The 19,295-nt window shown below is 38.0% G+C and overlaps 1 protein-coding gene across 3 annotated transcripts in view; it reads left to right on the top strand.

The window, feature by feature from the left end:
* Window positions 1-3,342: 3,342 nt before the first annotated feature.
* The window catches only part of sptbn2 (spectrin, beta, non-erythrocytic 2), a 51,252-nt gene continuing 35,299 nt past the window's right edge, over window positions 3,343-19,295 (top strand). For all 3 annotated transcript variants that reach the window (XM_087847235.1, XM_087847233.1, XM_006802226.3), the window contains exons 1-2: window positions 3,343-3,834; window positions 17,460-17,647. In XM_087847235.1, coding sequence (XP_087703361.1) covers window positions 17,491-17,647 — 157 coding nt within the window. In that variant the 5' untranslated portion in view covers window positions 3,343-3,834; window positions 17,460-17,490. The remainder of the gene's footprint in view (window positions 3,835-17,459; window positions 17,648-19,295) is intronic.

Here is a 19,295-nt window from a genome sequence, read left to right as displayed (position 1 = left end):
TTTAAGCCAATCAAATTCTACTTGAATACTTATTGAACACATTTCAACTGTTTTATGGCTTCCCACTGCCATCTCATTAAACAGGCAAATACATATGGTTTATATCCCCATTCTTCTTTCAAATTTCAAATCAACAACGTTTCCCAATTTTCCTTTTTTTTGCATTAAATATAGTTAAAGATGTTGCAAATCAAAAACAACCTTTCTAGCTGCAGCTGTAAAGAGGCTGCTCGTTTGGAAAACCCCAATAATACGTCCATAGCAAAACTGCAAAGTGTTCAAACTACTCTAACAACACAGCAGAGCTTTTTCATTACCACTAAATGCCTTTAATGAGTAGCATGCTTTTTTTTCTTCAAATTGCTGAGCCCTCCCTAAGAGACCCATCATCCCATAAACCCATCCCCACCGCTACTTTTTTGGTTTTGCTACACCCGTCGATAGGCCGGACCTAGACCAAGACTCAAAACTGATTTAGGTGTCAGTTTGGGTGCCTTCCTCAGTTCCTGTCAACAGCGAACCAACATGAATGAATGGCTCCCTAGAGTGTTCATCTTTTCTAACTGCTGTAACCATTAAGACACTGCACACACTGTAGTGCAGCAGAGAAAAAGCACACAGGAAAACACTTACCCATGGTGCTGAGACACTCTTTCATGACCATCTTCCGGGGCTTTATGAATAACCCAGATCTCAATGACCTGCTTTATGTTGCACACCAGCCAGGTGCTGCATAGTGTCTCAGGAATTATTTAGTAGAACCGCAGTTCCTCGAAGATAACCCTCTGAACTTAAGTGAAATCTGGAGTAAAATCTGAAAAGAAAAAATAAATATATATAAAAATAAAGATTAAGAATGTGGTGTTGAGGATAGGTCTTTCATTTCAAAAAGTGTAAAATGTATTCTCGCAGTATAGTGCATTAATATGGAACAAAATCCTAATCCTAAGAAATCCTGACAAAGAAGGCGATAGCCTACCTTGAGAATCTGAAGCTTTAAGGTCCAGTTATACATTTAATACTCCAAGCATTTAACGATATTTTACACATTTAAAGTAATAAGAGAATTATAGACCAAAATTAATTTGAATATGCTTACCCTTTGTCATGAAATAATTCGCTTAATGACTGGAGAATTGTCAGAGCTATAAAAGGAATTTAAGCCCACCTTAAAAGGGCACTTCACTCAAAAAATACAGTGTAGCTACATCCCCTCTATTGTTGTATGAGTTTCCCAGTTTTGGAGGCATCAGCTGTACAACAGTAGAAACAACTTTCTTGTCTTGAATTTAATAGGAAAAAATATTACTTGCTTTGGTTTAAGGATATGTACTTGGCATTATGGACAAACACTGGATGGAGGTCCATCCATAAAGGTCACAGTGCTCCCTCAGCTGAATTCTGCTAACATACTTCAACTATAAGTTACATTAATTCCTACAGAGTGGTGATAAAAAATTAAACACTCACAGTGCTGATAAATGATTGCAGTGAGAAATCAATTCAGTTATCCAGTTACTGGTAGTTTAGTGCTTCTGCATCAATCATGTTAACCAGAATGGAGGACACTGTGCAGATGGACCTGTGCAGGTTAAACCTTGGGAAGTACCCCTCATGTGTCTTTGAAACTAAAAAAGGGCCTTCGTCAGCTTACGCAGCTAGTTTTAAAACAAGTAAATCCCTTGAAAATTGCTAAAGAAATGGAAATGCGCTGAAAATAGTCTGTGCTCTCAGTCAGCTGTCCTAGTGTCTGTGCACGAGTGATTTATTGATCCACTTCTGCGCCTAGAGAAAATGTGTCTCCTGCTTGTCTCCTAATTTGCTTCTGCAATCTAAGAAAGATATTTTTACACTTTTATAACTGTGGATTCATTTTTCTATGAGTCTATGGTTGTTATTATGCATACCAGTTTGTGATTGTGGTTTAAAGTGGCTTGTTTATTCTTAAATTTATTGTGCAGACTGGCACAGTGTATAGATTTAGTAATCACAGAGGACTGACTCTTGTAATACCCTTTAAAATGTAAATGTAACAGATACTGCTGTACATATTTGCTTATAAATTCTAGACAAAGTGTATGTGAGTGCAAGCACTTTTTTTTCAATGGAGTAGCAAAGTGACTTGAACCAGATGCCCTCTTGTCAAAGTTGGTTGCCTGTTCAGTTCATATGCTCTGGCTTTGACACAGAGCAGGCCTAAGAAACTATCTACAACAGATAAACAGCATTTGAAAGTCATGTACTTAAGAAACAGGAAAATATCCAGCAAAGATCCAACGTAGGACCCGAGTGATGCATCTGGCCCTTCAATTGATCCATCTATTGATCACCAAAACCTCATCAGAAACAGTCTCAGAGGAAGGGTGGATGTCAAAATGCCATTCTTAAGGAAGAGAAACAGAGAAAATGCTGATGTGTATCAAATTTCACAAGAGCTGGACTGAAAATCAGTGACAGCTGGTCTTATGGAGTGATGAATGAGTGATGACATTTGACATTTTTACTTCAAACTGCTATTGGTATGCATAGAGAAGGCCAGGAGAGAGGTACAACAGTGAGTATCTACAGCCATAAAGCCATAAAGCACAGTGGAGGCTCTGTCATGTTTGGGACTGCATTTCAGCTCGTGGTGGGGATCCGGTCAGAACTGATAAAGCAAATAGTGTCAGGTCAATTGGAGAATTTTATACAACTAGCGTCATTCACCCATTCATTTAAGGCCCTTTCTATGCTTATGTGCTTTCTAACATTAACATCTAACATTCAGTCCCATCAGAGAGCAACTTGGGGTTAATAAAGATAAACTAACCCCCCTTCAAAAAAGCATACCTACATAGAAACTTCATGGCTTACTATAAGTCATGGATTGGCCTCCCCAGATCTCAATACCAAAGCAGTGTGGGATCATCGTGACAAAGTGACCAACAAAAAGAAGCCAACATCCAAAGAAGAGCACTGGGAAGTCCAAGAAGCCTTAAAAACGCTGTTGAAGAATTAAAACTATGTTTCAGGTTAGTAAGAATTATTGCACGTTTCAATAAAATGCTCCAATTTACAATTTTCCTAGCATAATATAAAGAAATGGGGGGCTGGTTTGACACTTGCACAGCACTGTAGATAGACAGAGTCTAATTAAAAGCACGGTATATGAAAGTGAAAGCTTTCAGTTTTAGCACCAGGGACAGCACCAGACACAAGGACAGAGCATTATCTTCCTGCTATTGTTGAGAATACTGATACTGTGAGAATACTGCGCGACTGTGAAGGGTCAGAACCCAACCTACACACCCTCCCACTCACCCGCCACCTAACCCCCTCCCACGCACATCCCTAGCTACCACCACCACATCTACTTTTTCTTTCTTTCTTCTCCCTGTTGAACGTTAGCACAGGGAGCTGGAGTCAGTGAGGTACGGACGGTCCTTCGGATGCTCGGCTGCCGGGGTGGGGGGGAGAAGAAGCTGCTGCGGATATCCGTCTCATACCTGCCTCAAAACGGGGTCCTCTCAGCCTGTATATGTTTTCCCCCCCAGCAGACCGTTTTGCTGTGTGAAAGCTAAATAAAGAGAGAGCCTGGTTTGGTTTCGTAACGCGCTGCACCGCTAGCAGCGCGGAGGGAAAGAGGTTTTTCGAGGATGCGGATTTAAAGGGAAGACGTTACCAGTGTCACCTGGGATTTTTGTTAAACCGTTAATATTCTAATTTAGCGTAGCCGGACGCGTCCGAGAGCAAAGGAAGATTTTTCACATGTTTGGTTAAATTTCGCATATAGCGACGCGATAGGACAAAAAAAGAAAACATCGAGGGCCTCTTAAACAGAAGAGAAAATAAGGGGTAAGTGTGTGTGTTGTTGGGGTTTTTTTGTCTCTTTATTTTCCGCCACCAGCAGGCTAGCCACTCGTAACAAAGCTAATGAGGGGGGAGTCTGATATTCAGGTGACTTGCTGTTAGCTTGCCACTGCTATTAGCTTTTCATGCCAAAAGACAACGTTTTCTGTTTTACATTTCTGTGACTGGAGATAAACCTGCATACATTTCTGTTATGTTAGGTGCCTGGTTGGGAAGTGTCCAACTGCAGCGCGTTGTGTTAGTCGTTGGGAACATCTCTGTGTACATCTGCCTCTTCTTGCCTTTGTTTGAATCGATGTCAAATGCAGCCACATTTTATCTGCGTGTTGTGCACAGCCAGTCAGCCAGCCTGCCTGTGGATCTTTGATTCAGCATCTGCTTCTACACCAACCAAGCCTTGCCGCTGGCTATGTTTTTTTCGTACCATACCATGATATGCTACAGTGCTGGCATCTTGTAAAGCTGTGGGCTTCGTGGTTATGTTATGTTATCATATCATATTTGAGATTTATTCTGCGTGCCTGGCCTAGGCTGTGAGTCATAGCTTGGGATGCATCAGGTAAAAGTAAAAATGAGGGCTCACTAGGGAAGAGATGATTGCAATCAAAAGCCAGTTAACACGTTGTTTTGAAATGTGAAAGTTTGCTATATGGACATCAAGCGCCTCACTTTTTAACTAGCAGATAGCTCGGAACTGGCATTTACTGGCCACCACGTGTAGGTCCATGTTTCATTGGCCCAGAAACGCCTGCACTGAAAATAGATGGAAAACAAAAAACAAAAAATCAGTATTCTTGATGAGGAATTTGCAATTTGATGTTTTTGTCTAACGTTGGTACTGGGTAACACCCATGATGGGGTGTTTTTGTTGATTTTATGTATGTATTTATTTATTTATTTTTAAACCTTAAAGCACAAATTAGTAATGTCGGGCTAAAATGTTTAGGTGTGGTAAACCACACAGTAGCTAAGGAGTTTGTTGATGTCACTTAACTGCTGTTAGGGCTACAAGAGTCTGCAAGGAAATGGTTTGAAACCAAAGTGAGGATCTCTTCATTAGAAGACAGTCATCCAGTTGTTCTCAGCACAGTACAGCTCTGGTTTGTGGCTCAGTTTATATTCAGTGACTGATTCTCTAGCTTTACAGAGTATGTTAGAAAGCAGATTAATTCTGTGATATTTCCATTGCCTTTCCTCCCCCTTTCCTGTATCATAGGCCTGAAAACTGGTTCGGATGTTAATGTTTGATATAATTGTGTGATTTTTTTTTTGTTGTTGTTGTTGAATTCATGTCTATAAAGTCAACACAAAATAAGTAAAATATATTCTAAAATGTAATTTTAATTTCATGTAGGATTTGAGTTGTTTTAATTGGTAAAGACCCTTCCTGTCAGCTAGGCCTGAAATCATTCTGCATGTCCTCAGTTCATATTCATCACAAAAAATTTAGGGACAGTTTCCAGTGCAGGGTAGTCCAGTACATCATTAAAACCCACTATGACCTCAATAATAAACATGATCATGATTTTTACTGTGACAACTCAATATGTTAAAGCTTTGTAAAAGGCACATTTATGGCAGAGATGATTTGGTAGTGAGTGTATGTTTCACATTCAGCAGTGTGTTATGAAACGGTGCCAGATTTTGTGCCGTTCTACCATTTCTACTGTTCTACTTCATATGTTTTCTATCCCTGGTATTAAGGCTTGTACAACTATTGTCTCTAAATAGCCATACTAAGGTTTTTTATGGCTTGAAATAAGCCTTAAGCGGGTGACTAGGCACATAAACATGACTGGCCTATATGTAGCTGAGGCAATGAGTCTGTGCTGCTTTACTTAACATACATCTCTGCACTTTCTGTTATTTATGGCCATTGATGAACGGAAATGTTGTTGTTGCTTGAAAACTAAACAGGACCAATCCTGCATACCTAAATAATAGGGAAGTACTGATATATTGGCTTTATGCTGTTGTCAGTCAATACTAGCCACTTATAAAAAAAAGAAACACATTTACAGATGGCAGTGGCTGACAATTTTGTTAGATCACAATCACAATAAGACTAAAAAAGTAATTTTCGTCACTTTTTCGTGGTATGTAACAGAGATGAATGACAACAATAACAAAACAAGCAAAGATATTGCTGTCACCCATTGAAAGCTGTAAAGGTAAACACATGCCTTGACCTAACATTTCAGAATTGGATCATACCTACCATTATATTGTTAAAAAAAAACAGAATATGGAGCCACTAATTGAATTATTCAGTATTAGCCAGTTATTCTGCTTGCCTCTTTCTTTGTGGAGTTGATCCCAGTTCTTGCTACAAATAGATTTTGCTTTTCACATGATGAATATGAAGAATAGGTCAGTCTTCTTGTCTTTGTTAGTGGCTTTTCTTCAGATGTATTAACATAAATAAGCTCTTTCTGGACTGCTAATACACATTGTAATCACTGCATTGGCTAGACTTGAAGAAAATATCAGCATGCATATATACGTAAACTATATTAGCATATTGTTATAGATTCAGTTCAAGTAACTGATATAACTAACCAGTAATTCTATTCTATCATTTAATGTGTGAGCTTAAAAATATTTTTTAAAGTGCCATGTTCCTGGTAGCTGAATAAGCATTTATGTTCAGGAAAGAGGTGTGTGTTGTTGTGGTCAAAGTATTCTCAATTATCGTGTAATTAGACTTTGTGCTTAGTGTTTCACTTAGTGCTATATCCTGTTTCCTGGAAGAAGAAATAACAAAACAAAATAGATTAATGCACTAAATCCTTTCATTGGAGTAAAATGTGCTTGTTGACCAATTATACCTCATGGAATCCAGATCATACGAAAAACACCCAAAAAATGTGGAGCTTTTTTTGATGGAGACACAGACAGGATGATATAGATGGATAAGAAATTGCTATTAGCTGGCTGGCTGGTTGCCTCGATGAACAGCATTCAACAATAGAATGGGACTTTGAATATGGGCCCCCTGTAGTGCTGATTCTCAAAATCCCTCTTGGACAAGCCTTTTTCAATTCATGCTATTCACACTTTTATCTTGCGGCAGTGAACCATATTACTAACCCAATGTAAGCCTTTTATGGCTGCTTTCTAATGTGCATCTCTTAACAATTCATATTTATAGGTCTAACTACAGGAGCATCACATGATATAGTGTACTAATATATAATCTATTTATCTATTGTGGTTAATTTATCCAGTCTTTCTACATTTGATACAAATTTAGAACGCTGATTATGATGATTTTTACATCTGATTCTTAAGACAGGATAGATGCAAAGATTAAATTAAATCTTTGGTAAAGAATGTTTAATAGGTTTTAAAAATACTATACTATACTATATAGTATTTTGTACAACATGCTGTTCAAGGGGACCACAAAAATCATAAAATATGTGCTAGTTTTTAATGATTTCTAAAGTTGGAAATCATTAAAAACTAGTATCAGTTTGGATATACCTGGCAGAAATAGATTAATGCTGTTTAAGTTGTGTTTCTAAGCAGTTTAAATGTTTTTTTTTTCATTTATGTTTTATTGGTTTTCTTATTTATACAACATGTACAACAATACAACTTAACCACATTGGGGGGAAAAGAAAAGGAAAAACAAAAGAAACCAGAAAATACAATGAGATTATCCAAAATCAGGCCTCCCATTTTGTACATAGTTCAACCATTTCGACCAGTATTCGTCAAATGAGTCCGCCTGCAACTTTAGCCTAAAAGTTATTCTTTCCATAACAAAAATAGTATATATCACGTCAATCCACTCATTTATAGTAGGAGTATCCTCATTAAGCCAACACCGGGTTATGGCCTTTTTGGAAGCCACCAACAGCACGCTGAACAAATATTTATCCGGTTTACATAGATTAAGACTCTCTAAGTTACCTAGGTACAATACTGCAAAATGAAATTATATTTTCTTTTGGAAGATTGTTTCCGGGACCTTATGTATTTCCTTCAAAAATGGAGCCACAAGAGGACATTCCCAAAAGATGTGGAACTGATTTGCTGCTGCATGTCCACACTGCCTCCAGCATGTTGTCTTATGGGAATAATTGGATTTTTGAGCCGGGGTATTAAAATAACGAATTTTATTCTTCCAACTGAATTCCCTCCACAAGGGGGAGCTTGTTACCGACCACTGCTGCATACAGATCCCATCCCAATCCTCTTCTGTTAGGGATAGATTACCATCTGTTTCCCATCTTGCTTTAACATATCTTGTGTCATGACCCCTTGGGTTGGTCAGTGAACGATATAATTTGGAAATCATTTTTTGATAGGGTGCATCTCTATATGCATTCTCGAATATGTAAATAATTTTTTCATCCCCACTTGGGGATGTTTTAGCTTTTTATTCAAGAAGTCCCTCAGTTGCAAATATCTAAAAAAAAGTCTTGATTTTGCAACCCAAACTTATTCTTAAGGTCCTGGAAACTCATCACTTTTCCGTCTTTCAACTTTATTAGCCCATGTTTTAAATGTCGAGTCGGTCTTACTAGGCAAAAATTCTGGGTCATATGCAAACCACCTAAGCAGTTTACATTTTTAAGGTTAAATTGAGGTTTCCGTTCATTAGAATATAGCCGCTTCTCTGAACAACTGTGTGATTATCAACTTAAAGTATTTTAAAACAAAGAAATGTGGTGTGTAGAGCCAGAGACATTATCAGCTGAAGATGTAGCACTGAAATGGTTCTAAATTTAAATCTATGAGAGAATTATCTAAGAGCCAAGATAATGACAGTTTTAACTTCTAAGGGAAAAAGTTGTTAAAACATTATTGTAAACTAGAATTGCCTAACTTATTTGTTTTAATCAGATTTGGCTGGTGATTCTATGCATGCAGTTTTAACGTCCCTGTGACCATTAAAACGAAAGTTAATTTAGTTAATTCTCAAAATAACTGTCAAGTGATTCTGGGTGGACTTTATAATCATTAAAAGCATCTCGCAAGCTGTAACTTTTTTGTTTAACATAAAGTTTAGTGTTATCTCCCAACCCTTTTTCCAATTAGTTTTTATTATACCGAGTGAAATGATACAAATTAATACTGCTGTCTATCTTTTTGCTGTGTGGATGCTAATTGCTAATTTAGCTGTGGCTACTCTGCACACAAGAGGAGGGAGAAATAGACACCGGGGAGTTTTATCCCCACTTCCAACAGGAGTTTGCACAGATACATAACAGCTGGAGAACTATTCACAGATCTTCACATATGGTTAAGTTTATGCCAATGTGTAGTGTCAGCTTAGGCCTCATGTGCTTTTGGCGGGTTCAGAAGCAAGGGTGATGTGATGGAAGTGTATTCATGTAGAATAGTAATGTGCACATCTGTGAGGGCACCATTAATACTGAACCTTCTGAAGTGCTTCTACAGTGGACTTCCAGCATTAATTCAGTTTTAAATGTGGATTAACAGGTTTGGAAATGGACAACATTGCTTTGACTCACAACACTAACATTTCACTCACCAAACTGAAGGAAACACCTCTTGGACAGTCTGTGCCACACTGCAAGCCATAAAAATGTATCAGTAGCACAAACGAGTTACAAAGGTCCAGTTCAGTGATTTTAGTTAGTGAACATGAAGCCTAGAAAACGCTGATGAGTTCCCAGTGTTTTTTGTGCTGGAATATCTGTTAATGAAAACCTAAATTCCAGAGTCCAGATGGATTAATAAAATTCACCTTGCCTAGATATATGAAGCCATCCATAGAGAACAAAATACTTTTTGTACCAGGATCTAAACATTCTTTTTAACGCTGTAAAGTTGTGCGTTTTAACTTGGGGCTCTTTGGGAATTGACTTACTTTTGCAGCCAGTATGAAGTAGCACTTAAAGATGCTCCAGTTCTATCACTTTTCAAGTGGCTACAGCCATTTTCTGCTCTTGAAGTTATACACGAACTCAGTACAATAGCAGCTCTGCACTTTGCTCTTATAAAAACCAGATTTATAAATATCTCTGACCATTGTTTTATTGTGTCAAGCAATATATTATAGTAAATCAGCAACTATCAGTTAATAAGAGGGTAATATAAATTTATGCTGTCTTTATGGTGCCAAAGCATTTAACATTGGTTTTGCCTAACACTGGTACTCCATTCTTTCACTGAGGATTCACACTGAAACATTTTGTGATGTCATGTATACCCAGTGGTTTGCTTAATAAAAATTAGCTCCCTGCGCTAAGAAACAAGGCAGCATCACGTGGGTGTACTATAGGTGTTGACTGTGATGATCTGCTGGTTTTGCTATTTTGATTCTTTAAGAAATATTAAATTCACATTTGCATAGCTATTTAGTTGTGTGCTTGCTTGCCTTTGGGTGTGGTTGGTACAATGTGGCGACCAGACTGTAGTCAAGAACTTGACTGAACTTAATACTTATAGATTGTTTTTAAGATGCACCACAGTGATACAGATGTCCTTTAACCTGATGCTCCAGGTTATTAGGGTTCCTGGAGCATCAGGAATGCTAGTAACTTGCGTTCCTTATGTGTTGCTTACACAGTTTTCAGTTAAATTTTACACAGTATCTCAGATTCTATGAAAACCAACTGTAAACTGAACGAGTACCAGCACTCTCTTTATATTATTTATAATATTGCCAGAAGCATTGATGTTGTAGTAGATGTAGTAGAAAACAGGGAAAACACAACTCTTAACATGACATTTTCCAGCTGTTTTTATTATGACAGCTTGTACTCTAGTAAACCTGCATCTAGAGGCTTTTAATGAATAAATATCTCTCTTAAAGGTGAGGTCTGGAAGGCTTTTGTCAGCACCACTTATGGGGGCTGATTTTTAGATGGAGAACAGTTGTTTCGCCAGTGCTTCACAAGGTCACAAAGTGTTACACACCCCCACAGAAATCTGAAAGCGCAAAGTCTCACTGCCACTTCAAATCATAGAGCTAGCAAGCAATACTGATATGGACACTGGTTAAGTACTTGGATAGGAGCATTTTCTGATAATCACTTATCTTAAAATTAAGTGAATACCTTTCAGTGTATGCGTTCAGCTTATCAGTTCTTTCTTTTCTCTGGGTACTCTGAAATTACATTTAGGAACTACAGCATCTTAGTGCAGCAACACTGCTTTTTGACTAAAGTGATCACGTTTTTGCCAAAGGTTGCAATTTGCTAAATGAATGCTTGCTAGTCCTTTTCAAAACACTTCAAAGAACAGCTGTGTGACACCACCATTATAAGTAACACCAACGTGGTGATTTAAATCTGCCGCAGACCTTAAATATGTGTTATTTTCTGTCACCCAGATGAACATATTTCACGAGGTTGTTGTTAATCATGGGGTAACTATTATCAAACTCCTACAGAGAGAGGATGTTGCTAAATAAAACTTTACATTTCAGATGGTTTAGAAACTAAAAAGTAAAGTGGTACAAAAATATTATACACCACTGGTAGAAATCTTAAAATAAAATCCTGGTGTGTTTTTATATTGGCGCATTAGGATGTTTAATGGTAACTGAAATGTTTGAGAGCAAGGCTTTGTTTTTTATTTTGACATTATAGCTCACATTCAGCCACATTATTCATATATTGGGTAGTCTTGTTGGCTCCAGGTATTTTTGTATTGGCCAGTTGTCCATAAAGTAGTAAAGCTTTCTGATTGGCTGAAGCTATTTTCACTGATATGAATGATCTGGTATGAATCCGAAGCACTGTGTCTTAGCACGTGCAGGCGTGATGCCCGAGCTCGTGCCTGCATTTGTTCTTGTGTGTTTTAAAATGGCATGAATAATTAATTCACTGATGTTTTTAATTTGGATTTCTGGCAGCTTGGGAGATTGATGCTATTGTAACTCCCAGCCAAATGTATTTAGAAATGAAGGCTAAGCCCAGGACTCATTCAGCTGCAGCAGCAAGAGGGGAGCACAAACACTATAGCATTTGCCTATTTTTAGTATTAGTCTTAATAAGCCATATTGTGGATGGACCAGTATTCTCACTGGGCCTTAACTTGCCCGTATAGCATGTATAGACTATTAATTATTATTTTTTTGTTGTAAATGTGACAAATCACTGAAGAAGATGTAGGTCATAGGCATCCATGTTTTCTGTCAGATAATACAGATTTCAATAATATAGAGGTCATGTGGAGGATTGACATTGTTTATAAACTAGATTGTTATGTTTTTGTCCATTAAGTACCTAAAGTATATAGTAGCGCTTCAGTATTTTCAGACTAATAAGAAAGTTGTAAACCGTCACTGAGTTTGATGACATTTTCCAAGACTACAGGGAAATGTGACTTCTTGCAGTGAATAGTAATTCAGCTGTGGAAAACAATTTCTGTATTTGCCATGTTGCATTGATTAATAAATTAGTTTGACTGTTAATATGATTAGTTGTTAAAATTAATTTAGTCTCTCATTTTTGAAAATTAGAATCCAATATAAAAGATAATACGGATGTAGAATAAAATGACATCAAAACAAAATATTATCTGGAGTTAGGCTGATATCTATGTCGATATGTGAAGGGCATGCTGGCTGCGTGAGTGTTTGATAAATGTGATGCTACAGGTCAACAAAGGATCTCTGCTGTCCTATTCAGCAGGGCATTCAGGCCAGGATCAGCAGGCCGTGGAAGGGCCTCTGATGCATATGTGCCTCTGGCTGCCTCATCTCTGCAAACAGGAAAGGCTTGAACGGCTGGCCTCATCCCTCTGCTGACTCTCCATTGTGTGGGGCCACTTTGGCAGGGCACGCTTTGTCCTCTGCTTTTTGGGATCTGCCTCCACACCCTGCTCAACTAAGTATCACAGGCAGCTTGATTTGGGGCAAAGCAGAGGTGCCACATTAACTTGAATATATTAATATTCATTAATGCAAAGCTCATGGCTTCGGTATACTCATAAAGAATGCCAGCAAAACATTTTCTTTAATTGTAGTTTTCCTTCACTTAAAGATTTTTACAATGAAATTGGTAAAATGTTAAAAATCTTTTGTTTGTGTGTTTTGACTGACTGTGTTTTAACATGGTTTTGTTATGAGTTGTATCGCCCCTTTGTCTGCCATTATAAGGAGTGTGTGTGTGTGTCCCCGTCTACCCTATTCCCCTGGTGCAAGGTAGCAGTTTGGCTGGTTAATGTGCACAAGCCTAATTCCCTGAGGGTGACTGATTGCAGGCTCTATTTCTCTTTCCTCTCTCCCTGATTAACGGGTACAGTGACAAACAGACCAGCTGGGCAAAGGGAGGCAGCTCTGGGAGGGGAGGTGGGGTGACACAGAAGAAAAAATAGGCAGAGGTGGTGGCGCTGCCTATCATACTGCTAGCTCTGCCTTCCTTTCTTAACCAGTGTCGTTCTGTTGTGAGTAATAGCCTGATGTGTGTCTGGCCAGTATAGAGCTCGATTTAGCCACGAGGCATTTCTTTGTGCCCTACTTTAATCTTTTCCCCATTGTTCAGAAGCACTATGTATCTGTGTCATGTGCCTTTCATTTGTATATTGTTTTGCTTTAATTACAGTAATAATTTTTCAAAAGCATGTTAAGATATAAAGGCTGTGACAGGTTCTAAATATTTCATACACAAATGTTTGTCTTTGTTTTGTATTTGTGGATTAGACCTTGGGGGGATTTTCTTTAATAGAAACTCTTTTATGTGACCTTTTTGTGCCACATCTGTCTGCCAGGCTGTGTTTTTATTTATTTATTTTTAAGTAGCTTTGGGGCTTAAATCTTATGTCTGAAGGTTTGGAAAATAGGCTTTTAGGGGGAAAAAATCAGGTTGAAGGCTCCTGCATGGCATTTTTACAAAGTTGCATTTTTATGGGTTAATTTCTTTATCTGATTTTGTTTCTGTCTGGACTGGGGGAGGTGGCTGCACATCACTCAGGCTGGCATAATTGTTGGTGTTGGACCAATCTATTTTGTGCGCTGAGTGCTGATATGGTTGCATGCTGTGTGGGCGGATTTGTAAGTGTCACTTTCAAAAGCATCATGTGTATACTGTATGTAGAAGGGTTGTTGGGGGTGGTGTGCTGTAATAGGTCAGGCCAGCTTGTATGTGCAGTTTTTATGTCACCCAGTGTTGTGCGTATGTGTGTGTGGGAGGATGAGTACAGTAGGCTATATCATAGTAGGTCAGGGGATTGTTAGTCTGATCCATTGAGGAGCGATTAGTCCAGACACTGAGCCAAGCCTCTTCATACTCACAACAAGGGGAGGATTGGCGCTTTGTTATCACTGCCAGACTCTTGTGACCTCACTGGTCCTGCCCCTCTCCAGCTCCTGCCAATCCCCCAAACAGATTGCCTTGGACTATATTACTGCCAGGCCTGTCCTGGATAGTCTGTCTTCTGTGTGACTCCTGCTTCCATGCTGTGGCATTTTTATAATTTAGGCTATGTAGAAATCTTAAATGTAGCTACTTATCAGTAACACTAGACTGATACAATACCAGTGACATAGTGTAGGCATGTCTTTGTTTTTCTATTATTATTATTATTATTATTATTATTATTATTATTATTGTTAGTCCTATAATATGCCAGAGTAAAGAAGAAAGCATGAATTGAAAAGGAGGAGAGCAGTGTTTGGATGTTTTTGAAACCACTGTGTCATAGTACAAATATTTTAACATCTCTCCAATCTTCAACTGAAGACTCAGTGATACCTGACTACTTATGCATACAGTGAGTTGTAGAGAAAAGGCAAGTCAGTCCTAGGTGACAAGTCAAGGAGCAGTTCCAAGGCGTTGTGTTCCCTGCTTCTCTAATCCATGCATTTAGTTTCTATTCCCATCCACTTTCTTAATCAACCACTAATAGGATTTTCCAAGCATTTGTTTTTGTTTTGTTTTGTTTTTCTATTTATATTTTACAAAATCAAATTTATGTTAAAGTACACAGCTGCTGCACAAGAGAAATGGCTGTGCATGACTTGAACAAAATTATCTAAAAACGAAGATGAAAATCATTATTAGCAATATCCCAATACTGACAACGGTGCACCAGAAAGTGCAACACCAGCATCTATTCTCTTCTTTTCTGTCTTAAGATATACTAAAAACTGGTAAATGTACAATTTGCTCAGGAAAAATATATTTTTAAAGAAAATACAAAACTGACTGAAGCCTTATACTTTTGCTCTGTCACACAGTAGGTGTAGCTACAGATATTTACGGAGTGAACACTCTTTAAAATTTTAAGATACAAAGGTTCAGTTCTGATTCCTTTTAGAGTTCATGCTAGGCTTTTAAAATGTGCACTTTTTTCCTTTATTATACTTTGCTCTGGGATGTTATAGCCTGCCTGTTGTGTGTTTTCTAGAATCAGTGATGGAAGGAACATGTATAGATGCAATCTGGCCCTGTATTTCTTGTGTACACTCAGACTGGGCCCATCTGGTAGCTGTCTGTTATTGATTTCCAGTGTGATTTAGAGGATGCATCAACTTGGCAAAGCATGACAAGTCCAAGAATAGTTCTCCCAGATATATTAACGGCAGCTTTACATTTAACCAGATAAATCTATTCCATTGGCTGCTATCAGGTTTTTTAAGTCATACCTGGGTGACTCAGAAATTGAATTTAGATACTAATTGTGTGTAATGTGGCCTGATTATTCTTTGCAGTATAACATGATCTAATAATGACCAAACTAAAACATAAGCCTGATGGACAGTATTTATGTCCATATTTGGAAAGGGCAGTTTCTATCCTTTAATGAATAAATTAAACCTTGAACAAAAGGAGAGGGCTCAGCAGTTCTCAGTCATGCTTAGCCTTTAATTACTTACTTTTAACAGCACAATTATTTTTGTAAAAATCTGTCATTTCTTCCCATCACTGCTCCTCATCTAATGGCTCTGATGAAGTTAGCCACAGCTGGTAGACACAACTAAAGCTAAACTCACAGGTATTAACAAACTGACTACTCAACCTTGTCTATTAATCTGTTCAATGCTCTTAAGCAAATGGCTTCAGTTAGTTAATGGGTCTCTATTGCAGGGGGCTTAATCTTAATGTAGGTCCCCCATTGTGTGTATTTGTGCATAACACTAAAGACAAGCTGTGTCTGGTTAGTGCTGTATATACAGTTAAGCCTTTACATATAGAATTTTTACCATGTCAAATGGTTAAGGTGTGAGTCACCATGCCTGTACAGCAGTTCTTGTGCTGTAGTTGTGCAGAATAATTGTCTCACACTCAGGATTCAATTGAATAGAAAAGACAAGATGCTTCTGCTTCTCGATCAAACTCTGAGAGCTAGCCAGCTGGAGAAAGAGGGTGGGATTGACCTCATTCTGTTTGAAGTATTGATTGTTGCCGTAGTAGGAAGCCTTGTTTTTTTTATAACTGGATGCTGAATTCGTACAAACAGCAGGATGGGAAGATATTGCGTTCTAAGCAGTGATTCAATGACCGAGGTGACTAATTTATTCTGAGGAGGTTTTAGACCACTTGGTGAGCTGTGGCGATGTAGAGCAATGTTTTGATGAGGCCCCTTACTGTTTGTGTGATATAATCTGCCAGCACTTGCACAGAAATGCATGAATGACACACATCTCATAATTATGTTGTGAAATGTTAACAAAATGTCTTTCAGTTCCAAGACTCCACACCTGTTAACGGACTGACTTTCTTTTAACAGGTGCTATTTAACTAACCTTTCTTATTTATCTACAATAATGGGTAAATAAATATATAGACAGAACTTTATTAGTTCCTCTGGGAAATTCAGTAAATATATAATAATTGAACTGTTATCATATTGACATAAGGAAAGATTTTTAGTTCAGTGCAATTTCTTTACAAAAGATGCAATAATGGCATAAAAAGACTACAAAAGCAGGGGAGTAGATTTCTGGTATAAACCCTTTTCTATTAAAGTATCTTGTAAAAACAATCTATTTTAGTTTTGCTGCAATGATACAATACGTATTGACATTTTAGCAGATAAGCAGTTCTTTATTTAATTTTAGAAGTGAAGCCATGCGATGAATAATCTCTTGAGAGAGTGCTTTTTTATGTGCATCTTTTATGTCATTACAACCCTGGTTTAATGCAGTATGACACTGCGTAAGTGTATCTATACTGCCGTATGTGTTCGTCTTTTTTGGTTGCTAGGTTATAGTTTTATACTCATGTTTTGCTCAAGCAAAAGTTGAAACCTAAGTAGGTTGACATTGCTGTGCCGTTATGACTCAGCATACAATGACATTACTGGAGTTACAGGAGCTCTCGTTTTTAATCGACTAGCATAATGACTTCATGACAGTTGCTAAACTTATCTCAAAGTCTGTTACACACTGGCAGTTGCACCGTCCAAGCTTACATTTGCATATGACTTACATTTGAGCATATAAAACCAGAGTGCAGCTGGCAGGCTTTGTGTGCTCAGTGTGTGGTTGACGTGCATAGTCTTTTCTTTTTTTTGGTTTTATATGGAAAATAGAAGTGGACCATTTGTTTCTGAAGTTTAATTTTCAAACTTTGTCTTTCAAATATTTCAAGGGTTAGTGTTGTGAAGCTTCTTGTATTATGCAATGACCTCTCCCTGCTGTGCATGCACTGACTGTCTGTGTTTCTGTGTCCGAACTATAGGTTGAATGCGTTTTTCTCCAGCCTGGACAACATGAGCACAATCTCGCCAACAGACTTCGACAGCTTGGAGATCCAGCAGCAGTACAATGACATCAACAATCGCTGGGACCTGGCAGCAGAGACTGACTGGGACAATGAGAACAGTTCGGCACGTCTCTTTGAACGGTCTCGTATTAAGGCCCTCGCAGGTATGCTACACATCAGTGTACATTCTTCCAGTGTTGCTTGTCAACGTGCACCCATGTACTTGCATTTCTTTCTGTTTAAAACATTTTGTCACAATTGAAAACAAGAGTGTCACATGTCTGTTTAGAGGCCGGATACAGTAACACTAAAGTTGTAAGTACAATTTATTAAGTATACCAGTGCATGCCAGGTATCCAGGGATCGAAATTGCCCAGGAGAGACTTGAATTAAGAGCTTAACAGTGTGATGTAAATTGTGTGACAATTAAAAAAGTACAAAGAAATGACATAAAAAGTAAACAAAAGATACAACTCAATAATGACGTTTGGTCTCAAATACCGAAATGCTACCATATGACAAGTCTTTATTTAAACATGGTGACATTCCATAGATTTAGAAAACATGATTGGGAATTGTTTTATTAGCTTTTAGAAAATCTTTCGAATTTTTACCATAATACCATTTATAGATCAAGTGTCTGCACACATGCTGATGCTCTTGTATGCCAAGATTTGGTTAGCAGGCAGTTTAAATCTATCCATAATAGTTCTGCAAACAGACCTATTATGGGATATTTCTGCGCTTCCTTTTTGCCGTCACAATGTTCTGACATGACAGGTTTTGACAGCACAATTCTTGGAAGCTTGACAGTTTTTTATCCTACCAATTTCTTTGGGGAAGTAGTCGGGAAAGGAAAGAAGATTCATTGAGGAAAATAAGACATTTACTCCGAGGAGTATTATGGCTAAAAGCAATGCCAAATGTAACTTGTAAAACAATTGGTGAGAAGGTGAGAATAGAAAACCTGTGACAGCGAAGTCTTGAGCTTTTTAAGTTGAGTTTAAGAAAACTCTTTTATTCCCAATATGTTATGAGAAAGATCGTTTTGCACTTACCCCAATGTTGTAACTGTTTTGTAAAGCATGCGTTTTAATATCCAACAAGAGTTTTAGCAATATTCACTTGAGATCAGTCCCGATACTAACACTGCAGAAATTTCTGTAGACTGGGGAACAGGTTTCATTATTTTTTGTCCCCAAAGGCTCAGTTCTGTCTTTATAGGGCAAGACAGAAATACTTCCAAAAGGAGGACAAAACTAGGAAGCTGTAAAGTCTGTTGAGCAAGGAGAAATGTGGCTAGGTTGATCTGTTTCTGTGCAGGTTCTTTTCACACCAGTGCTTCTGCATCTAAACTCATGTTATGTCTGATTAGTGATCTTACTGAAATGAATTAAGATGCTATCCTTTTTAAGAGTGCAATAATAATAATCATTTTGATGACAGTTTTATTCAGTAGCTTACCCCAAAGCTTCAAAGCTGTGCAAACACAGGCCAGTCTGCCATTGTTGGAAGCGTCAAATAAGGTGACACATTATTGGCTGTTTTATCAGATCTGCTGGAGGTGTGTTTGTGTGTGTTTATTTAACTGGCCTGGCCTGGCTTCACCTCTATTAAAACCTCTATTGTTAAAAACAAGATGCAGTGTCATAATGAACCCAGCAGAGGGGAGCAACAGGCAGTCGCCAACACACATATACATGCGCAAACATGCACACGCACACATCGAAACCACATGCTATAATGATCTTGAGCACTATTGTAGTCGATGTGTTTCTCAGATATACACCTTATTTTACTGGGGAGGAGTGC

The sequence above is a fragment of the Neolamprologus brichardi genome, chromosome 10 (assembly GCF_056152115.1).
Source record: "Neolamprologus brichardi isolate AB-2024 chromosome 10, ASM5615211v1, whole genome shotgun sequence".
Classification (NCBI taxonomy): domain Eukaryota; kingdom Metazoa; phylum Chordata; class Actinopteri; order Cichliformes; family Cichlidae; genus Neolamprologus; species Neolamprologus brichardi.
Note: the sequence above shows the minus strand (reverse complement) of the source record. Positions and strands in the feature narration are given on the sequence as shown.